General features: G+C 41.0%; 1 protein-coding gene and 1 pseudogene across 13 annotated transcripts in view; one reads left to right on the top strand and one right to left on the bottom strand.

Annotated features, from left to right (window-relative positions):
- Positions 1 to 20066, top strand: part of HERC4 (HECT and RLD domain containing E3 ubiquitin protein ligase 4) — a 153140-nt gene that overhangs the window by 71529 nt on the left and 61545 nt on the right. For all 13 annotated transcript variants that reach the window (XR_011382418.1, XR_011382419.1, XM_002718458.5 and 10 more), the window contains 2 exons: positions 1139 to 1269; positions 16967 to 17127. Coding sequence is in view for 11 of the 13 variants with exons in the window: in XM_002718458.5 (XP_002718504.1) it covers positions 1139 to 1269; positions 16967 to 17127 (292 nt within the window). In the remaining 2 variants the exon portion in view is untranslated. The remainder of the gene's footprint in view (positions 1 to 1138; positions 1270 to 16966; positions 17128 to 20066) is intronic.
- On the bottom strand, positions 11035 to 11701 carry LOC138845483 (small ubiquitin-related modifier 2 pseudogene; annotated as a pseudogene).

Below are 20066 nucleotides of genomic sequence, written 5' to 3'. Positions count from 1 at the left end.
TTTGAAAGGCAGAGTTAGAGAGGCAGATAGAGACAGAGAGGTCTTCTATCCGCTGATTCACTCCCCAGATGGCTGCAATGGCTGGTGCTGCACCAGTCCGAAGCCAGGAGCCAGGAACTTCTTCTGGATCTCCCACATGGGGGCAGGGGCCCAAGGACTTTGGTCATCTTCTACTGCTTTCCCAGGCCATAGCGGAGAGCTGGATCAGAAGTGGAGCAGCCAGGACTTGAACTGGTGCCCTTTGGGCACCTACAGTGCTGGCTTTACCTACTATGCTACGGCACTGGCACCCAGTTTTGTATTTTTAAAAAAAATTTTTTAAAATATTTATTTGGAAGTCAGAGTTACAGAGAGAGAGAGAGGAGAGAGAGATCTTCTGTCCACTGGTTCTCTTCAAATGGCTGCAACAGCCAGGGCTGCGCCAGGCCAAAGCCAAGAGCTTCATCCAGGTCTCCTACATGGGTGACAGGGGCCCAAATACTTGGCCCATTTTCCTCTGATTTTCCCAAGTCATTAGGAGGGAGCTGGATTGGAAGCAGAGCAGCCAAGACACACTTGCCACCCACAGGGGGTGCTGACATCGCTGGTGGCCACTTAACCTGTGACACCACACTAGTCCCCTAATTGTGGATTTTTGTAATTTTTGAGGACTATATTAGAGCAGTCATATGCTAAAATTATTATAATTGTGCTTTCTGGTTACTACTTTTTTTTTTTTGCAGAGCTTTCATGTTGAAAGCATTAACTAACTTGAAAACTAAAGATAATGCCTTTTTAGGTTTTGTGAAATTTTACAGATATGTACATAGAATTCAAGACAGTATAAATAATAGTGAGAGACAGTTCAAATAAGGAATTATTAGTGTTTCTTTACTGATAATTTCAAATATTTTAATGGTGAAACGTCATTAAATTCTTAAAATACATATTAAGACATTTAGCCTGCGACCTGTAATTCTCTTAGTTTTTAAGACATTTTACCTCTTGAAAGAGCCAGCTATCCTCTTTGTGGTAAATTTTGAAGACAATTAAGGAGAAAAAGAATTTGAGGCCATATTAAATGTTAACTTATTTTTATGAAGATAAGTTATTTTCTTTTTATCAGACTTTATTATAAATTTTTTTTCTTCTTTTTTAGGAAGGAGGAGTATTTACCTTTGGAGCTGGAGGGTATGGTCAGTTGGGTCATAACTCTACCAGTCATGAGATAAATCCAAGGAAAGTTTTTGAACTTATGGGAAGCATTGTCACTCAGATTGCTTGTGGAAGGTAAGTTATTTTGCATAAAAGAGTATTTTGGTCTCCATACCACAATATTTAGGGATTGTTTAATGAATTATAGGGTTATAATAATGTAAGGTAAAACATTTTCCCCCAGGTGGCCTAATTTGCTATAGAGGAGTCATAGTAACAGAAAAACATCTTTCATACTGGTTATTTTAATTCCTTCCTTGAAACACATTTATCCGAAGCAGAATGTTGGTATGTGTATGTAAGCTTATATTTATTGGGTTTCACTGTTGAAATTACGGCAGAATTAGTCAGTGGTGAAAGTTTAATTGGTATGCTACCTGATTCCTGGTTCTTGAGAGTAAATAGGATTCTTTGCAATTGAACTTCACATTTGGGACAATTAAATTTGGAAGGCTTTTAAGTAGAAAATGTAGTGCCTTTCTGGACCATTTAAGTTTTGACCACTTAGATTAATGTTATCTTTAGCAGATGTTTGTTGCAGCACTTAAGCTGCTTGGTACATCTGTATCCCATAGCAGTGTGCCTGGGTTGGAGTCCCCCCTCTGCTCCTGAGACCTGCTAGGTGCTAATGTACCCTCTGAGAGGCAGCATGTGATGGATGGCTCAAGTAGTTGGGTGTCTGTCACCCACATGGGAGACCTGGATTGATTGCCAAGTTCCCATCTTCTGCCAGGCCCAGCCTTGGCTGCTCTGGGCATTTGGAGAGTGAATTAGAAGATGGGAATTTTCTCTTTTTTCTCTCTCTTTGCCTCTCAAATAAAAATTTAAAAGCACAAAGATTAATGTTTTCTACCTTGTATGTATCTCTGTAAAATATAGTTTAATTTTCCAATCAGTAACCTGAGATGCATGGAATTACACTGCAGGTAATTTTTGGTGACTCTTTTCTCTTAGCAACCTGTTTGTATGATTTGTGTGTAATGTTTCTCCATCATCAGGTTTTATTCTGTTTATAGACATTTGGGTACTGGACTTTTTTTTTAAAGGCTTATTTATTTATTTATTTGAAAGACAGAGTTACGCAGAGAGAGAGGGAGAGAGGTCTTCCATCCACTGGTTCACTCTCAGTTGGTTGCAAAGCCTGGAGCTGCACCGATCCGAAGCCAGGAGCCAGGAGATTCTTCTGGCTCTCCCACACGGATGCAGGGGCCCAAGAACTTGGGCCGTCTTTTACTGCTTTCCCAGGCCATAGCAGATAGCTGGTTTGGAAGTGAAGCAGCTGGGACACGAACTGGCGCCTATATGGGTTGCCGGCACTGCAGGCAGCGACTTTACCTGCTATGCCACAGTGCCCCCCACCCCCACTTTCACTTTTTGATAATTAACAATAATATTGCTTGGACATTTATTATATGGTATACATAAACTTACATATCTGCTTGGGATGGATTACTGAGTCCTAAAGGATATATTAACTTGGATTTTGCAAGTTAACTTCATTATTTTATCCAGAATTGTTATACCAGTATATGGTTTCACTGGTGTCTGAGAATTTCTTTTTTCTTTTCTTTTTTTAAAGATTTATTTATTTACTTGAAAGGCAAAGTTACAGAGAGTTACATTTGTCAGACTTAATATATTTTTGCTAATATCTTGAATATATAGTACTTCATCATGATTTTAAACTACATTTCCTTGATTTTACTTGACTACCTTTTAATATGTTTATTGGTCATTTATATTTCTTCAAGATATATGAAATTGATTCATAGTGTCTATGTATTGTGAATACACTTCTGTGAGTATTCCCAATAAAGGGTTAAAGTCATTTATTGGACGTATGTTTTGACGATGTCTTCCCATTCATTGTCTTGTCATTTTTCATTCTGTTTTTTTCATGATTAAAAATTCTAAAAATGTTTTAAATCTTAATGACAATGAATTTATCAGCCTTTTACTTAAAGTTGGTGCAATTTTTTTCCTGCCTGAAAACATAATATTTTTTATTCTTTTCAAAAACATAGTTTTAACTTTTTGAGGGAAATCTGTAAGCTATCAGAGAATCAAATTATTTTGATTGAATAGTCAGTAACCCTACCCTAGCACTGCTTGAAATTTTGTGTGTTAAAATGTACAAAATTTATCATCTTAAGTATTTTCAAATCTACCATCAGTGATACTAAGCACATTTATATTGTTGTAAAACTGTCACCTCCATCCATTACCAAACCCTTTTTCATTTCCTTAAATTGAATCTCTATATGCATTATAATTCTGTGTTCTCCCAAATCACTAATCCCTGGCAACTACAGTTGTGCTTTTCTATCCCTTTGAATTTGCTCTACATACCTTATATATGTGAAATTTTACAGAATTTGTCTTTTTGTGACTGGCTTATTTCAGTCAGTGTAATGTGCTGTAGCAATTTCGAATTGTGCTGCTATGAACATTGGTGTACAAATACTTATTTAAGATCCCATTTTTAGTTCTTTTGGCTGTATACCCGGAGTGGCATCGCTTGATCATGGGGTAGTTTTGTTTTTAATTTTTTGGGAACTGCCACACTGGTTTCCATATTTGTTGCACCAGTTTATCTTTCTCCCAACAGTGTACAGGGCTCTAATTAATTTCTCCACATCCTGCTCAACACTTGTTATTTTCTTTCTCTTCCTCTTTTTTCTCCTCTCTTCTTTTTGTTGTCTTCTCTTGCTTTTCTTCTTGTTGCTCCTTCCCATTGTAACTGGTTGTAATAGATATGATATAGTATCATTTTTCTTATGGTTCTGATTTACATTTTCCTAATAGTTACTGATATTGAGCATCTTTACATGCCATTACAGGCCATTTGTACATCTTTTTTTGGGGAAATAGCTATTCAAGTCGTTGGCTGTTTTTGAATTTGGTAGTCTGTTGAGTTTTAATTAAGAGTTCTTTATTTGTTCTGGGTATTAATCCCCTATCAAATAAATGATTTGCAAACATTTTCTTCCATTTTGTGAATTGCCTTTGTATTCTTTTATTAATGTCTTTCATGCACAAATTTTTAGTATTCAGCAAAGCTCAGTTTGTCTAATTTTTTTTGTTACTTATGCCTTCGATGAGAAAAGCCATTGCCAAATCCAACATCATAAAGACTATGTCCTTTTTCTTTTAAGAAGTTTGAACTTCTTATTTAGACCTTTGGTCTATTTTTGCAACTGAGTTTCATGTATTTATTGTGTTCTGCTGCTCTACAGAATTTATTTTAAAATTTTTTCGTGGAATTTTTATGGTGTTTTATGTATGCCATCAGTCATCTGCATACAGAGATAATTTCTCGCTTTCCAGTTTGAACACCTTGTATTTCATATTCTTGCCAAATTGTTCTGGCTAGAATTTCCAAAAATGTGTTGAAAGAAGTGGTGAAAGCAGGCATCTTTACTTAGTTCCTGATCTTCGAGGAAAAGCTTTCAGTCTTTATCATTGACTGTGATGTTCCCTATTGGTTTTTGATATATAGCTTTCATTTTGTTGAGGTGGTTTCTATCTTTGCTTAGTTTTTCAAGTGTTTTGTTTTCATCATGAAGGGATACTGAATTTTGCTAAATGATTTTCTATATTAATTCAGATTACACTGATCATTTAAAAAAATTTATTTTGTTTTAAAGCCAGAGAGAGAGAGAGAGAGATCCTTCATTCTGCTGGTTCATTCCCCAAATGACTGCAACAGCCAGAACTGAGCTGATCCAAAGCCAGGAGCCAGGAGCTTCCCCGGGTCTCCGACATGGGTGCAGGGGCTAAAGGAGTTGGTTCATCTTCTATTACTTTCCCAAGCCATAGCATAGAGCTGGATCAGAAGAGGAGCAGCCGGCACTCAAACCAGCGCCTATAAGGGATGCTGGCACTACACGCTGGGGCTTTAACCCACTGCGCCACAGCACCGGCCCCCAATCACTTTTTCTTTTTTTTTTTTTTAAAGATTTATTTATTTATTTGAGAGGTAGAGTTACAGACAGTGAGGAGAGACACAGAGAGAAAGGTCTATTTTATTTTTTAAGATTTCTTTTATTTGAAAGAGTTACACAGAAGAGAGGCAGAGAGAGGTCTTCCATCCGATGGTTCACTCCGCAATTGGCCACAATGGCCGGAGCTTCACTGATCCGAAGCCAGGAGCCAGGAGCTTCTTCCAGGTTTCCCACACTGGTGCAGGGGCCCAAGCCCTTGGGCCATCTCTACTGCTTTCCCAGGCCATAGCAGAGAGCTGGATTGAAAGAGGAGCAGCCAGGATTAGAACCTGTGCCCGTATGGCATGCCAGCACTTAAGGTCAGGGTGTTAACCCACTGTGCCACAGCGCCGGCCCGAGAAATGTCTTCTTTCCATTGGTTCACTCCCCAGTTGGCCGCAACAGCCGGAGCTGTGCCGATCTGAAGCCAGGAGCCAAGAGCTTCTTTTGGGTCTCCCACGCGGATGCAGGGGCCCAATGCCCTGAGCCATCTTCTACTGCCTTCCCAGTCCATAGCAGAGAGCTGGATTGAAATGGAGCAGCTGGGTCTCTAACGGGCACCCATATGGGATGCCAGTGCTTCAGGCCAGGGCGTTAACCTGCTGCACCACAGTGATGGCCCCTTGATTACTTTTTCTGTGTTGAACCTATTTTGCATTCCAGGAATAAATCTCCTTTGGTTATGTTTTTTAATTCTTTTTTAAAATGGTACTCTCTTGAGTTTACTATAAACCAGTTTCCTTGGTCACAAGGCTTTAACGGACAGAATAAGTCTTACCTGTGGGGAATACTGCAGCCTTCAAGGGAGCACACACTGAGAAGGTACTCCAGAACAGTAAGAAATATGGATGAACTAATTCCTCCTCAAAGATGCCTTCCTCAATTGCCAGTGCAAAGGAGAAGTACTGATTTGAGAATAATATACCTTTTGAGATTTTTGCATATCTATTTTTGTCTAAGTGTATTCTGATGTTCACACAACTGAATCACACATATCCATATATTTGTCAGAACATAAAACCATCATTAAAAAATATATTACTATAATTGGATAATATTTTTTTATCTATCCTGCCAGTCTCTCTTAATTGAGCAGCTTAATCCATTTAAAGTAATTGCTGATTAAGAAGGATTTCCATCTTTTTGCTGTCTGCTTTCTATATACCTTACAGCTTTCTGTCTCATTTTCTTCATTAACTGCCACCTTTTGTGTTTAGTGCAGTGTTTTAATCCTCTTCTTGTTTTTTTCTATATTTTATAGCTTTTTTTAGGATCACATATTTAGGATCACAGAGGCAGAGGCAGAGAGAGAGAGAAGGAGAGGAGGAGAGAGAGAGAGAGAAAGAGAGAGAACTTGCATCCACTAATTCACTTTCCAAGTGGCTGCAATGGCTAGAGCTGGGCCAGTCCGAAGCCAGAAGCCAGGAGCTTCCTCCAGGTCTCCCACGTGGGTGCACGGGCCCATGGGCTTGGACCATCCTCTACTGCTTTCCCAGGCACACTAGCAGGGAGATGTATTGGATGTGGAGAAATCAGGACTCAAACCAGTGCCCGTAGGGGATGCTGTCATTGCAGGTGGCAGCTTCACTTGCTGTGCCACAGCGCTGGCTCTGTACCTGCAGAAGTTTTAACACTTCTTGCAGGGCAGGGCTAGTACTAACAGGTTTTTTCAGCTTTTATTTACCTGGGACTATCTTGATTTCTCCCTCTTTCTGAAGGAATTTTGCTGAATATTGGATTCAGGGTTTGCTGATTTTTTTTTTTTTTTTTTAATTTTTGACAGGCAGAGTTAGAAAGAGAAAGGTCTTCCTTCTCTTGGTTCACCCCCACAAATGGCTGCTACGGCCAGTGCTGTGCCAATCCGAAGCCAGGAGCCAGGTGCCAGGTGCTTCTTCCTGGTCTCCCATGCGGGTGCAGGACCCAAGCACCTGGGCCATCCTCCACTGCACTCCCGGGCCACAGCAGAGAGCTGGACTGGAAGAGGAGCAACCGGGACAGAATACGGCGCCCCAAATGGGACTAGAACCCCGGGTGCCAGCGCCGCAGGTGGAGGGTTAGCCTAGTGAGCCACGGCGCCGGCTGATTTTTGTTTTTTGATTGTCTTTATTTTGAGCTGTCTGTGCCAGGGATCAATCTTAAGTATAAAAAAATAAGACCTTCACAGGTCTTTTCTTAGTTTGTATCTTTACCTGGATATACAGTGTGACTTAAGTTTTTTAGTTAATTTAGTTTTCAAAGGTTTTATTTATTTGGAAAGTATAGTATAGTATAGTGTTGGAGAGAGAAGGAGAGACAGAAATCTTCTGTTCCCTAGTTCACTCCCCAAATGCTGCAACAGCTAGGGCTGGGCCAGGCTGAAGCCAAGAGCTTCAAACTCTTCTGGTTCTCCCGTGTTGATTGGTGCAGGGACCCAAGTACCAGGACCATCATCTTCTGCCTTAGACATATTAGCATGGATCTGCATCAAAATTGGATGAGCTGGGAGTCAGACTGGAATCTTGATATGGGTTGTGGGTATGCCAGGAGGCAGCCTGACCTGTGCCACAACACTATCCCCAGTGTGGCCTTTTGCATTCCTCCATATATATGATTGCTTTTGATTACTGTAAAGCTGAAGTATCTAGCTCCCAAAACAGGAAAAGAAGAAAAGTGAAGGGAAGAGAAAAGAAAAAGAAAGAAGGACAAAAAGGCAGCAGTCCTTTAAATATTCTGGAAGTATCTTGAGCTGGAATGGGAGATAGGTGCACCAGTGAATGTGTGCCTCTTTGCATCTCAATGAACTGAAGCAATAGTAGTCAGAACACCAATGTCAATATCTGGAAGAGATTCTTACTGCCCTTTCTGGTTCTACAAGTTGCATGCAAGCTGGCCCTGTCAGAGTTAAGGGATGGGTGGCTATTACTATGCTAAGAATTGTAGAGGACTGAAATTAACTACAATTTTCCATCTACGCCTTCTTCTGGAAGTTCTGAGCCTTTGGAAAGAATACAAAATTATTCTTCAGTTGATTATATCTGACAAAGTCTGCCTGCAGTTGTGATCCAGGCAGGGTGATGAATTCTTGGAGCTTTCTACTTCATTTTCCCAGAATTCAGTTCTTTAGCTCCATTTTTGAAAATCCTTCATTCTCCTACTCTCCTGTCATATATCCATGGCACTTAAATATAGCCACCTCACAATAATCTTATTAATAACTTATTAATGTATATGCTCATATTATCCAAATCGGTATGGTTTGCTTCTATTATTTATGCTTAAAATGTTTATATAATTAACTTGCCTTAATGTGCTCCCTGGGTCACTTGTATAATGTTCACTGGAAATGATGAAGATCAGGAATTACTATCTTGTTTCTTTGCGGTGGGAAAACTTTTTCTTCCTTTCTTTTTTTTAAAAGATTTATTTATTTATTTGAAGGAGTTACACAGAGAGGGGAGAGGAGAGGCAGAGAGAGAGAGAGAGAGGTCTTCCATCTGATGTTCCAATCCTCAGTGGGCCGCAGCAGCCAGAGCTGTGCTGATCCAAAGCCAGGAGCCAGGAGCCTCCTCTGGGTCTCCCGCTGGGTGCAGGGTCCAAGGACTTGGACCATCTTCTACTGCTTTCCCAGGCCATAGCAGCGAGCTGGATTGGAAGTGGAACAGCCAGGTCTTGAACCAGAACCATATGGGATGCTGGTGCTTCAGGTCAGGGTGTTAACCTGCTGTGCCACAACGCTGGCCCCAACACAGCTTTCTTTTTTCTAGAATAACTTATTGGTCATGTGTTAACCTTTTTTATATAGTGCTGTTTTATTTATGAAAATATTTTGCTTAATTAATGTTATCAGTGACCTTAATCTATAGTTTTCTCTTATTCTTTCTGCCAAGTTTTGTTAAGTTTATTCTAGTATGATAAAATAATTGTCCCCCCCCCTTTTTAAATAGAATACCTTGAAAGTTGATATAACTGTCATTAAAGCTGGGCCTAGCTTTTTTTTTTGTTTGTTTAATAAATTCTTTAAGCATTTCAGTTATTTGAAAGTGAAGTTTTTCTTTTTTTGTTTTAGAAAACTTTAATTTAATAAATATAAATTTCATAAGTACAGCTTTAGGAATATAAGTTCTTTCCCCCATACCCGCCTTCCCATACCCATTCCTGTCCCACCTCCTACTCCCTCTACCATTCCATTCTTAATTCAGATTCATTTTTAATTATCGTTATATACACAAGACTTTAAGTAAAGATTTTTTACTCTAAGTAAAGATTTCAACAGTTTGCACCCACACAGACACAAAAAGTATAAAGTACTATTTGAAGACAAGTTTTACCATTACTTCTCATAGTACAACCATTAAGGACAGACTACATGGGGAGAAGTACACAGTGACTCCTGTTGTTGATTTAACAATTGACATTCTTTTTTATGATGTCAGTGATCACCTGAAGCTCTTGACATGAGCTGCCAAGGCTATGGAAGCCTTTTTTTTTTTTTTTTCTAAGATTTATTTTATTTATTTGAAAGAGTTACAGAGAGAAGTAGAGACAGAGAGAGAGAGAGGTCTTCCATCCTCTGGTTCACTCCCCAGATGGCCGCAACAGCTGGAGCTGTGCTGATCTGAAGCCAGGAGCCAGGAGCTTCTTCAGGTTCTCCCACGTAGGTGCAGGGGCCCAAGGACTTGGGCCGTCTTCTACTGCTTTCCCAGGCCATAGCAGAGAACTGGATCGAAAGAGGAGCAGCCAGGGCTAGAACCAGCGCCCATATGACATGGCGGTGCTTCCTGCATTTGGATGTCCTTTCTTTCTCCAAACCTGGGAAATTTTCTGTTAATATTTCACTAAAAAGTCCTTCTAATCCTTTCTCACTATCTATGCCTTCAGGAAATCCTAGAACCCGTATGTTGGTTTCTTTTTTCTTTTTTTACAATATCCTATAGATTCCCAACAGTGTTTTTTTAGTTTTCTAATTTCTTCTTCTTGTCTTTGGTTTGACTGTATACCTTGCTGTGCTCTGTCTTCTATGTCCAATACTCTTTCTTTTGGTTTCTGATTCTGTTGTTAAGGGCTCTGTACTTCAATTTTTATTTGTTCTATTGAATTCTTCATTTCATTTTGATTTCTCTTTTAAGATCTCAATTTCATGGGAGAAATTTTGTTTCATGTCCTGCACAGATTTCAGTAGTTCATGCATTTGCATTGGATTACTTCTGTGTAATCTTATGATAAATTTTTTGAATTCCATTTCTTGCATTTCTTCAGTCTCATCATCTTCACAATCTAGTATTGAAGTGTCATGGTTTTTGGGGGACATCATGTCGTCGTCTTCCTTATTTCTTGGATCAGAGTATTCGGTGTTCAGCGTTTGTGGAGATTCTTTCTTTCCTTTTTTTTTTTTTTTTTTTTTTTTTTTGCTGTGAAGGCTTTGTTCATTGTACTGTGATTCTGTAGATAAGTGAAATGTCTTCTTTCAGTGAATATCTAGAGGCTTTTAGTGGGTGTGGCCAGAGAGCTCAGTTCAGTTCTCCAATGTTAAGGACATGCCTAAGGTGACACACCCAGGTTTGGCCCGGTGAATCTTTTCCATCTCTCTCTCTCTCTCTCTCTCTCTCTCTCTCTTTTTTTTTTTATCAGAAGGGAGGTTTAGTTTGCTCAGCTGAGCTCTTCTCCTCAGTGGAGACCAGTGCCTGAGTGCTAGCCCCAGTGGGTATGATATTCACCTGCTCTGTCCCAGGGACCACACAAAGATCTGTGCGGTCGTCAGTGTAAGTTCAGATTCCCCAGCAATGTCTTTTACCTGGTAACCAGGAACCCCTGAGCTTGTGGCATCTCCTACTGAGACTGCTCAAAGTCCCAGCCATACCATGAGTTCTCCCACACACCCTCAGTGTTTTCCACAGTAGACACCGCCCGTATGGTGTTGGAACACATCAATCATATCTTCATCCTCCATTTCCAACTGTACATGTGTGTCTGATTCATTGATTGACTGCCTGTCAAATCAGAATCTGATCTGCCTCATTGACAAACCCTGTCGTTCACAATAGGCTTTCATTAGTTTACTAAGTGGTGTATGCCTCTTTTTTAAAAAAAATTTTTTGAAGACTTATTTATTTATTTGAAAGTCAGAGTTACACAGAGAGAGGAGAGGCAGAGAGAGAGAGGTCTTCCATCCAATGGCTCACTCCCCAATTAGCCGCAATGGCTGGAGCTGCGCTGATCCAAAGCCAGGAGCCAGGAGCTTCCTCCAGGTCTACCACGCAGGTGCAAGGGCCCAAGGACTTGGGCCATCTTCTACTGCCTTCCCAGGCCGGTCTTGAACCGGTGCCCATATGGGATGCCGGCGCTTCAGGCCAGGGCATTAACCCGCTGTGCCACAGTGCCGGCCCTATGGTGTATGCCTCTTAATCTTAAACTGCACCACAGAACCATCCTGCCCTTCAAATTAATATGATTGTTTTTCTCAGTCTTGACTCCTTCCTTGGGCTTTTTGTCAGCCATGGCGAGTCCCGGAGTCTCTTCAGATGCTGCCTCAAAAAAGAGGTACCAGGTCTGCACTGGACAAACCAGGGAGAAATTTTAATGATACATTGGGTGAGATCTCAGGATTTACCCTACAGAGGGAATGTAGGTAGGTGTCTGGTATATTGACCAGTTTAACTTTTAGTTAGGTCAGTCCTAAGAAGTACATGTTGTTTCCATATTAAATGCTTGGCAAAAGCGTCCTGAAAGAAGAGGGAATTCATCACGGAGATGATCTGAAAGAAAAAGGTTCATATTCTAGTAGTATAACAGTACTTTTGAGCTCTCGTGTCAAATCTATGGCTTAAGATAATTGTATTCATTCAGTGACTCTGAACTCAACTTTACACTATAATCACTTCGAAGTTTTTTTTGTTTTTAAGAATTTATTTGAAAGAGTTACAGAAAGAGAGAAAAGGAGGTCTTCCATTTTCTGATTCACTCCCCAGATAGTCCAGTGTCCAGGCCTGGTCCAGGCTGAAGCCCAGGAGCTTCATCTGAGTCTCTATGTGGATGACAAGGGCGCAGACACTTGGGCAGTCTTCTGCTGTTTGTCACAGGCCATTAGCAGGGAGCTGGACCAGAATTGGAGCACCTGTGACATCGTTAACAGATACCAGCATCACAGGTGGTATCTTTACCTGTTGCCCCATGCTAGCCCTGTACTTGGAGAGGTTTTAAAAGTATATGTTGTTTAGATTCACCACTAGATGATTTTGTTATGCAGGTATGGTTAAGAATCACTGCTTTAGTACACCAGTTTGTGAAGGAGTTTCACAAAATAGTATTACAGTAATTTTCTTTTTTTTCTTTTTTTAAAGATTTATTATTATTTACTTGAAAGACAGAGTTACAGAGAGAGGTAGAGACAGAGAGGTCTTCCAACCGTTGGTTCACTCCCCAGATGGCTGCAACGGCCGGAGCTGAGCCGATCCGAAGCCAGGAGCCAGGAGCTTCTTCTGGATCTCCTGTGTGAGTGCAGGGGCCCAAGCCCTTGGGCCATCTTCTACTGCTTTCCCAGGCCATAGCAGAGAGCTGGATCGGAAGAGAGAAGCAGCCAGGACAAGAACTGGCACCCATATGGGATGCTGACACTTCAAGCCAGGGCTTTAACCCATTGTGCCACAGCGCTGGCCCCTATTGCAGTAATTTGAGGTGTCAGAATGGCTTCTTTCTGAGGAATACAGAATGAAGAATGTTAAACTCTTGTTCAAACAGAGCAATTTATTTTATATGCAGGTGTTCAATGTAAAATTTCCTTTGTTGGGTCCAGCATTGTGGTCCATCAGGTTAAGCTGCAGCTTGTGACACTGGCATCTCACATAGGTGCTGGTTCAAGTCCCAGTGACTCCACTTCCAGTCCACCTCCCTGCTAATGGCCTGGGAAAAGCAGTGGAGGATGGGCCAAGTGTTTGGGCCCCTGCTCTCCATATGGGAGATGCTGGTAGAAGCTCCTGATTCCTGGCTTTGGCCTGGCCAAGCCCCTGACATAGCCCTAGTCCCAGTCATTGTGGCCATTTGGGAAGTGGACCAGTGGATGGAAGATCTGTCTCTCCCTTTCTCTCTGTGTAAGACTGCCTATCAAGTGAATAAGTAAATCTTTTAAAAACATATTTTCTTCATTAAAAGGATGTCATTGTTTAAAAATTGATTGACATTGGGTTATCTGACTCTGAGATAAGGTAATTGTTTGGTTCATCATTTTCTAGTAATGTGGTAGGTAGACTAGTCAACTTAAAATCCCTTTTGAATGAAAACAGCTTTTAAATAGCATAGTTGTTGGGGCCAGCACCTTTATGTAGTGGGCTTTGTAGCCCATATGAGTGCCAGTTCTAGTCCTGGCTGCTCCTCTTCCACTCCAGCTCTCTGCTTATGATCTGGGAAAGCAGTGGAGGATGGCCCAGGTACTTGGGCCCATACACCCACGTGGGAGACCTGGAAGAAGCTCCTGGCTACTGGCTTTAGATGGCCCAGCTCTGGCCATTGAGGCCATTTGGGGAGTGAAGCAGCTGGTAGAACACTTTTTTCTCTATCTCTCCCTCTATCTGTAACTCTTTCAAATAAATAAGTAAAAATATTTTTTTAAAAAAATAGCATAGATGAGTTTCCCAGAAAGTAAAGGTAATTCCTCACAGTAAAAGCAAAGGAATCTGAAAACCAAAGTTGTTAGTTTGAATTGACTCTGGAGCCACCCTTAAAGAATTTTCCAGTCCAGGTAATGCATTAAAAAGATGATATTGTGTAAAAAAGAAAAGGAAAGATACCATTCTGAAATCTGGTGTCATAAAATCTTTATTTACCTAACAATTTTGTGTTTCAGTCATTTTGGCTGAGCATAGCTGGACTCAGATGATCAGCTAAATGATCTGACTACAGCCTGAGAGTAGGGTAACTTCTGCTGGGATAGTTTGTCTCTGTTCCAGATTACATGTCATCCTTCACCAGTTAACCTTAGGTTAGTCTCAGATGGTGGAGCAGGGTTCCTAAAGAGAGAAGGAAGGAGTCTAAAGTTGATTGTGAGGCACAGTCTAAGAACTGAGACACTTTCAGTTCTGCTGCATTCTGTTGGCCAAAACAAGTTGTAGGCTGGAGATCAGTTTTTAAGACCTGGAGAAAAAGATTCCTTTACTAGATAGGAACAGCTGCAAAAGTCATGTAGGATACAAGTACAGGAAGAAGAATAATTCAGCCATTTTATGAAAAATTATACTAGATATGACAAAGAAGTTTAGGGCAGGAGATGAGATGGGAACTGAGATACCATTTCCTCCTGGAAAAAAGCTCTCATGAAATGCTCCCCTACTGGCAGAAGGAGACTTTTCTGTGTGGTTTCTGCTTTGGAACTCCCATGAGAATCTCTAACTACTAGGCTGCCATAAAATAGTTTTGGGGCTTAAATTAAGTGGAAAAACCATAAAATCCAAGAAATGGATTATTCTTGGTTTGGTATACATATATTATAATTTGCAATGTGTAAATAAAGTGTTTCTAATAAAATAACAGGGTAGCAGATTGATTAAAAGGTTCTGGAAATGGGATATAACAAAATTTAAAACTAAAAAGATAGGTAAGGGCCTGTTGCTGTAATGTAGCAGGTAAAGCCACTACCTGCAGTGCTTGCATCCCATATGGGCGCCAGTTGGGCGCCAGTTGGAGTTCGGCCACTCCATTTCAGAGCCAGCCTTCTCCTATGGCCTGGGAAAGCAGTAGAAGATGGAACAAATCTTGGGACCCTGCACCGCATGAGAGACCTGGAAGAGGCTCCTGGCTCCTGGCTTTGGATCGGCACAGTTCCAGCCATTGTGGCCATCTAGAGAGTGAACCAGCAGATGGAAGTTGTGTCTCTGTGTCTCTATTTCTCTATCTCTCTGTCGCGCTCTGCCTCTCTGTAACTCTGCCTTTCAAATAAATAAATAAATAAATATATATTTTGACAGGCAGAGTGGACAGTGAGAGAGAGAGACAGAAAGGTCTTCCTTTACCGTTGGTTCACCCTCCAATGGCCGCTGCGGCCAGCGCACCGCGCCGATTGAAGCCAGGAGCCAGGTGCTTCTCCTGGTCTCCCATGTGGGTGCAGGGCCAAGCACTTGGACCATCCTCCACTGCACTTCCTGGGCCACAACAGAGAGCTGGACTGGAAGAGGGGCAACCGGGACAGAATCCGGCGCCTCGACTGGGACTAGAACCTGGTGTGCCAGTGCTGCAGGCGGAGGATTAGCCTATTGAGCCGCGGCTCCGGCCCAATAAATAAATCTTAAAAAGATAGGTAGAAACAGTAGGTTGGACATACTGCTAAAAATAAAATTAATATTTTGAAAGATCCAGGGAAATTACTTACTTAAGGCATGGAGTTAAAAGAGTTTAAGATCAGGGCTGGCACTGTGGTGTAGCAGGTAAAGCAGCCACCTGCAGTGCTAGCATCCCATATGGGCCCTGGTTCAAGCCCCTGCTGCTTCATTTCAGATCCAGCTCTCAGCTATGGCCTGGGAGTGGTAGAGTATGGCCCAAGTCCTTGAGCCCCTACACTCTTGTGGGAGACCCTAAGAAACTCCTGGCTTTGGACTGGCCCAGCTCTGGCTATAACAGCCATTGAGGGGCGTGAACTAGGAGATGGAAGTCTCTCTCTCTCTGCCTCTGCCTCTTTGTAACTCTTGCTTTCAATTAAATAAATAAATCCTTTTTTTTTTTTTTTTAAGAAAAATTTAAGGTAGACTATGTAGTGTAGGCTCAACATTTACCTAATTCTGTCCTACAAGACAAAGAATAAATGGAAGAGACTACTTATGGAAATACGGCATGAAAATTTTTCAGACATAATTGGGTTGAATACATACAACCTGAGACTAAGAAATACAAGGCTTAACCTGAATAATCACATCTAACCTGTTCCTAAACATAGTGAAACATCAGAGGAAATTGGATAGATTCACTGAAAGTAGACTGGTAGGTTTACTTAGCTTTGGTTCTGCAGTTTATTGGATTTGTCTCCCTCCCTCCCTTTTTCCCTCCCTCCCTTCTTTCCTGACAGAAAGCTCCCATTTCCCTGGTTTTCTTCTCCAGTGTCTACATTGTGAGTCTTAATCAAGGTCTTTCACGTGAGTAGTAGGAACCCAGGTCCTTGATCCAACACTACTGTCTACATTAGCAGGAAGCTAGAATCAGGAACTGGAGCCAGGTATTGAACTTGGAAATGACAGTGTGGGATGCAGGCATCTAAACTGCTAGGCAGAATTCCCAGCCTGCTTTCCTTGCGGTATTTGCAGAAAAGCCTGGGTGCATATGCATAAGAATTGGTTTTCCCAAAAGAAAGGAAACATTGTTTCTATAATGTTTGGTATATATACCAATTTTCTGAAGAGCTGGATTACTTACCCAGTTCTTGACCTAAAACTTTTGGGTGGTACCCAAATAGACTATGGCTGTAGGCTAGAACCTGACAGGGAAGTAGAAGATGGACTTCCTTGAACAACATGGTTAGATGCTACTTTAGGGTTGAATCTTTTATTAGGGATATTAGCATAGATCTGGGCTTTTAAAAATTTAGAGATTTATGGATGGAGTGTTATGCAGCCTACCTGAGGCGTATTTCAGTTATTCTTATGTTTATCAAAAGTAAGTGTATAAGACTACGGATGTTAATGAATATATTGTACAGAAATTTTAGAGCTACAGTGATTTTGTGAACTTATTTTTTAAAAGAAATAATTATATCAGTTAATATTTACTGTGTTTTTCTCAGTGTGAATTGTTTGGGAGGTGACATTAATTCAGGTTTTTCTCTCATTTTGCTCTAGGCAGCACACTTCTGCTTTTGTTCCTTCATCAGGACGAATTTACTCTTTTGGACTTGGTGGTAATGGGCAGCTAGGGACTGGTTCAACAAGCAACAGGAAAAGTCCTTTCACTGTGAAAGGAAATTGGCTCCCTTATAATGGCCAGTGTCCACCAGATATAGGTAAGTTCTGTCATATGAAAACTTTGTTAAACATGTTAAAGTTCTTGTTTAAATACTAGTTTTAAGTGATGATGCTTTCTATGTTTGCAAGAAATCCCAAACACATTGTTAAATGGAAACAGTAAAATGCAGAGCAGCATATAAATGGTTTAACTTATTTATATTTACTTATATGTATTTAAGGAAATTCTTAATAAATGAAGTAATAAAAGACAACTATTGTTGATTTAACATTGACACTCTTATTTTTGACGTCAATGAATACCAGAGGCTCTTGTCATGAACTGCCAAGGCTATGGAAGCCTTTTGAGTCCAGAAACTCTGACATTATTTAGACAGAGCCATAATCAAAGTGGAAGTTCTCTCCTCCCTTCAGAGAAAGGTACTTCCTTCTTTGATGGGCCCCTTCTTTCCACTAGGATCTCATTCACAGAGATCTTTGATGTAGGTCATTTTTTGCCGCAGTATCTTGGCTTTTCATTCGTGGAATGCTCTCATGAGCTTTCTAACCAGATCTGAATGCCTTAAGGGTTGATTCTGAGGTCAGAGTGCTGGTTAGGGCATTTGTCATTCTGTGAATCTGCTATGTGTCCTGCTTCCCATGTTGGATTGTTCTTTTTAATTCTATCAATTATTATTAGCAGACACTTGATCTTACTTATGTGATCCCTTTAACATTTAATCCTTTCTTTATGATCAGTGATGAAGTTAAGCTGATCACTTTAACTTGTAAGATGGCATTGGTACCTGCCAACTTAATGGGATTTGGAGTCCCATGGCAAGTTTTTAGCTTTACACTTGGGGTAAGTCTTTGGGAATGTGTGCTGAACTGTATATCTCCTGCCTCTCTTATTCCCACTCTTATTTTTAACAGGGATCAATTTTCAATTGGATTTAAACACCTAAGAACGATTCTCTGTTAAGAGTTCAACCAATGATATTAAGTAGAAAAAGAAAATACTAAAAAGAATAAAATAGTAACCTGTTCCTCGACAGTCAGGACAAGGGCTGATCTAGTCATTGCTTCTCATAGTGTCAATTACACTTTTGCAGCTTTCCTTTAAGTGCTGAATTAGTTGTCACAGATCAGGGAGAACATATAATATTTGTCCTTTTGGGACTGGCTTATTTCACTCTGTATGATATTTTCCAGATTCCTCCATTTTGTTGGAAATGAGCAGATTTCATTATTTTTTTCTTTTTTACTGCTGTGTAATATTCTAGAGAGCATATACCCTTTAATTTCTTTACCCATTCTTCCATTGACGGGCATTTAGGTTGATTCCATGTCTTAGCTATTGTGAATTGAGCTGCAGTAAACATGGAGGTGCAGATAGCGCTTTTATTTGCCAATTTAATTTTTGTTGGGTAAATTCCGTGGAGTGGGATGTGTGGATCATATGATAGGACTATATTCAGATTTCTGAGGTATCTCCAAACTGTCTTCCACAGTGGCTTTACCAGTTTGCATTCCCACCAACAGTGGATTAGTGTGCCTTTTTCCCCACATCCTGACCAGCATTTGTTGTTTGTTGATTTCTATATGTAGGCCATTCTAACTGGGGTGAGGTGAAACTTCATTGTGGTTCTAATTTGCATTTCCCTGACGGCTAGTGATCCTGAATGTTTTTTCATGTGTCTGTTGGCCATTTGAATTTCCTCTCTTGAAAAATGTCTGTTTAGGTCCTTGGCCCAACTCTTTTTTTTTTTTTTTTTTTTTTGACAGAGTGGATAGTGAGAGAGAGAGACAGTGAGAAAGGTCTTCCTTTGCCGTTGGTTCACCCTCCAATGGCCGCCAAGGCTGGCGTGCTGCGGCCGGCGCATCACACTGATCCGAAGGCAGGAGCCAGGTGCTTCTCCTGGTCTCCCATTGGCCCAACTCTTAAGTGGGTTATTTGTTTTGTTGTTGTGGAGTTTCTTGATCTCTTTGTAGATTCTGATTATTAATCCTTTATCAGTTGCATAATTTGCAAATAATTTCTCCTGTTCTGTTGATTGCCTCTTCACTTTCCTTACTGTTTCTTTGTTGTACAGAAACTTCTCACTTTGTAATCTTAGTAGTTAATTTTGGCTTTTGCTGCCTGTGCCTCTGGGGTCTTTTCCAAGAAGTCTTTGCCTTCCCCACTGTCTTTCAGGGTTTCTTAGATGTCCTCTAATAATTTGAAGGCGTCGGGTCCTAGATTTGGATCTGTAATCCATGTTGAGTGGATTTTTGTGTAAGGTGTAAGGTAGGCATCCTGCTTCATGCTTCTGCATGTGGCAATCCAGTTTTCCCAGCACCAGTTTTTGAATAGACTGTCCTTGTTGCAGGAATTGGTTTTAGCTCCTTGTTCAAATATAAGTTGGTTGTATATGTTTGGGTTGACTTCTGGTGTTTCCATTTTGTTCCATTGGTCTATCCATTTGTTTTTGTACCAGTACCAGGCTGTTGATTATAACTGCCCTGTAGTATGTGTTGAAATCTGGTATTGTGGGGCCGGCTCTGTGACACAGTAGGTTAATGCCTTGCCCTGAAGCACCGGCATCCTATATGAGTGCTGGTTGAACTCCGGGCTGCTCCATTTCTGATCTAGCTCTCGGCTATGGCCTGGGAAGGCAGTGGAGATGGCCCAATTCCTTGTGCCCCAGACCCTTGTGGGAGAACCTGACGAAGCTCCTGGCTCCTGGCTTTGTATGGGTGCAGCTTCAGCCATTGCATCCAGTTGGGGAGAGAACCATCGGATGGAACCTTTCTCTCTCTCTGCCTCTCCTTCTCTCTGTAATTCTGACTTTCAAATAAATAAATCTTAAAAAAAAAAAAAAGAAAAAAGAAAAAGAAATAAGCCCGGGGCTGCGGCTCAATAGGCTAATCCTCCACCTGCGGCGCTGGCACACCGGGTTCTAGTCCCGGTCGGGGCGCCAGATTCTGTCCCGGTTGCCCCTCTTCCAGGCCAGCTCTC

Source organism: Oryctolagus cuniculus, chromosome 15, assembly GCF_964237555.1.
Source record: "Oryctolagus cuniculus chromosome 15, mOryCun1.1, whole genome shotgun sequence".
NCBI classification, from domain to species: Eukaryota; Metazoa; Chordata; class Mammalia; order Lagomorpha; family Leporidae; genus Oryctolagus; species Oryctolagus cuniculus.
The sequence above is the reverse complement of the archived record's forward strand: the minus strand, read 5'-3'. Positions and strand labels throughout refer to the sequence as shown.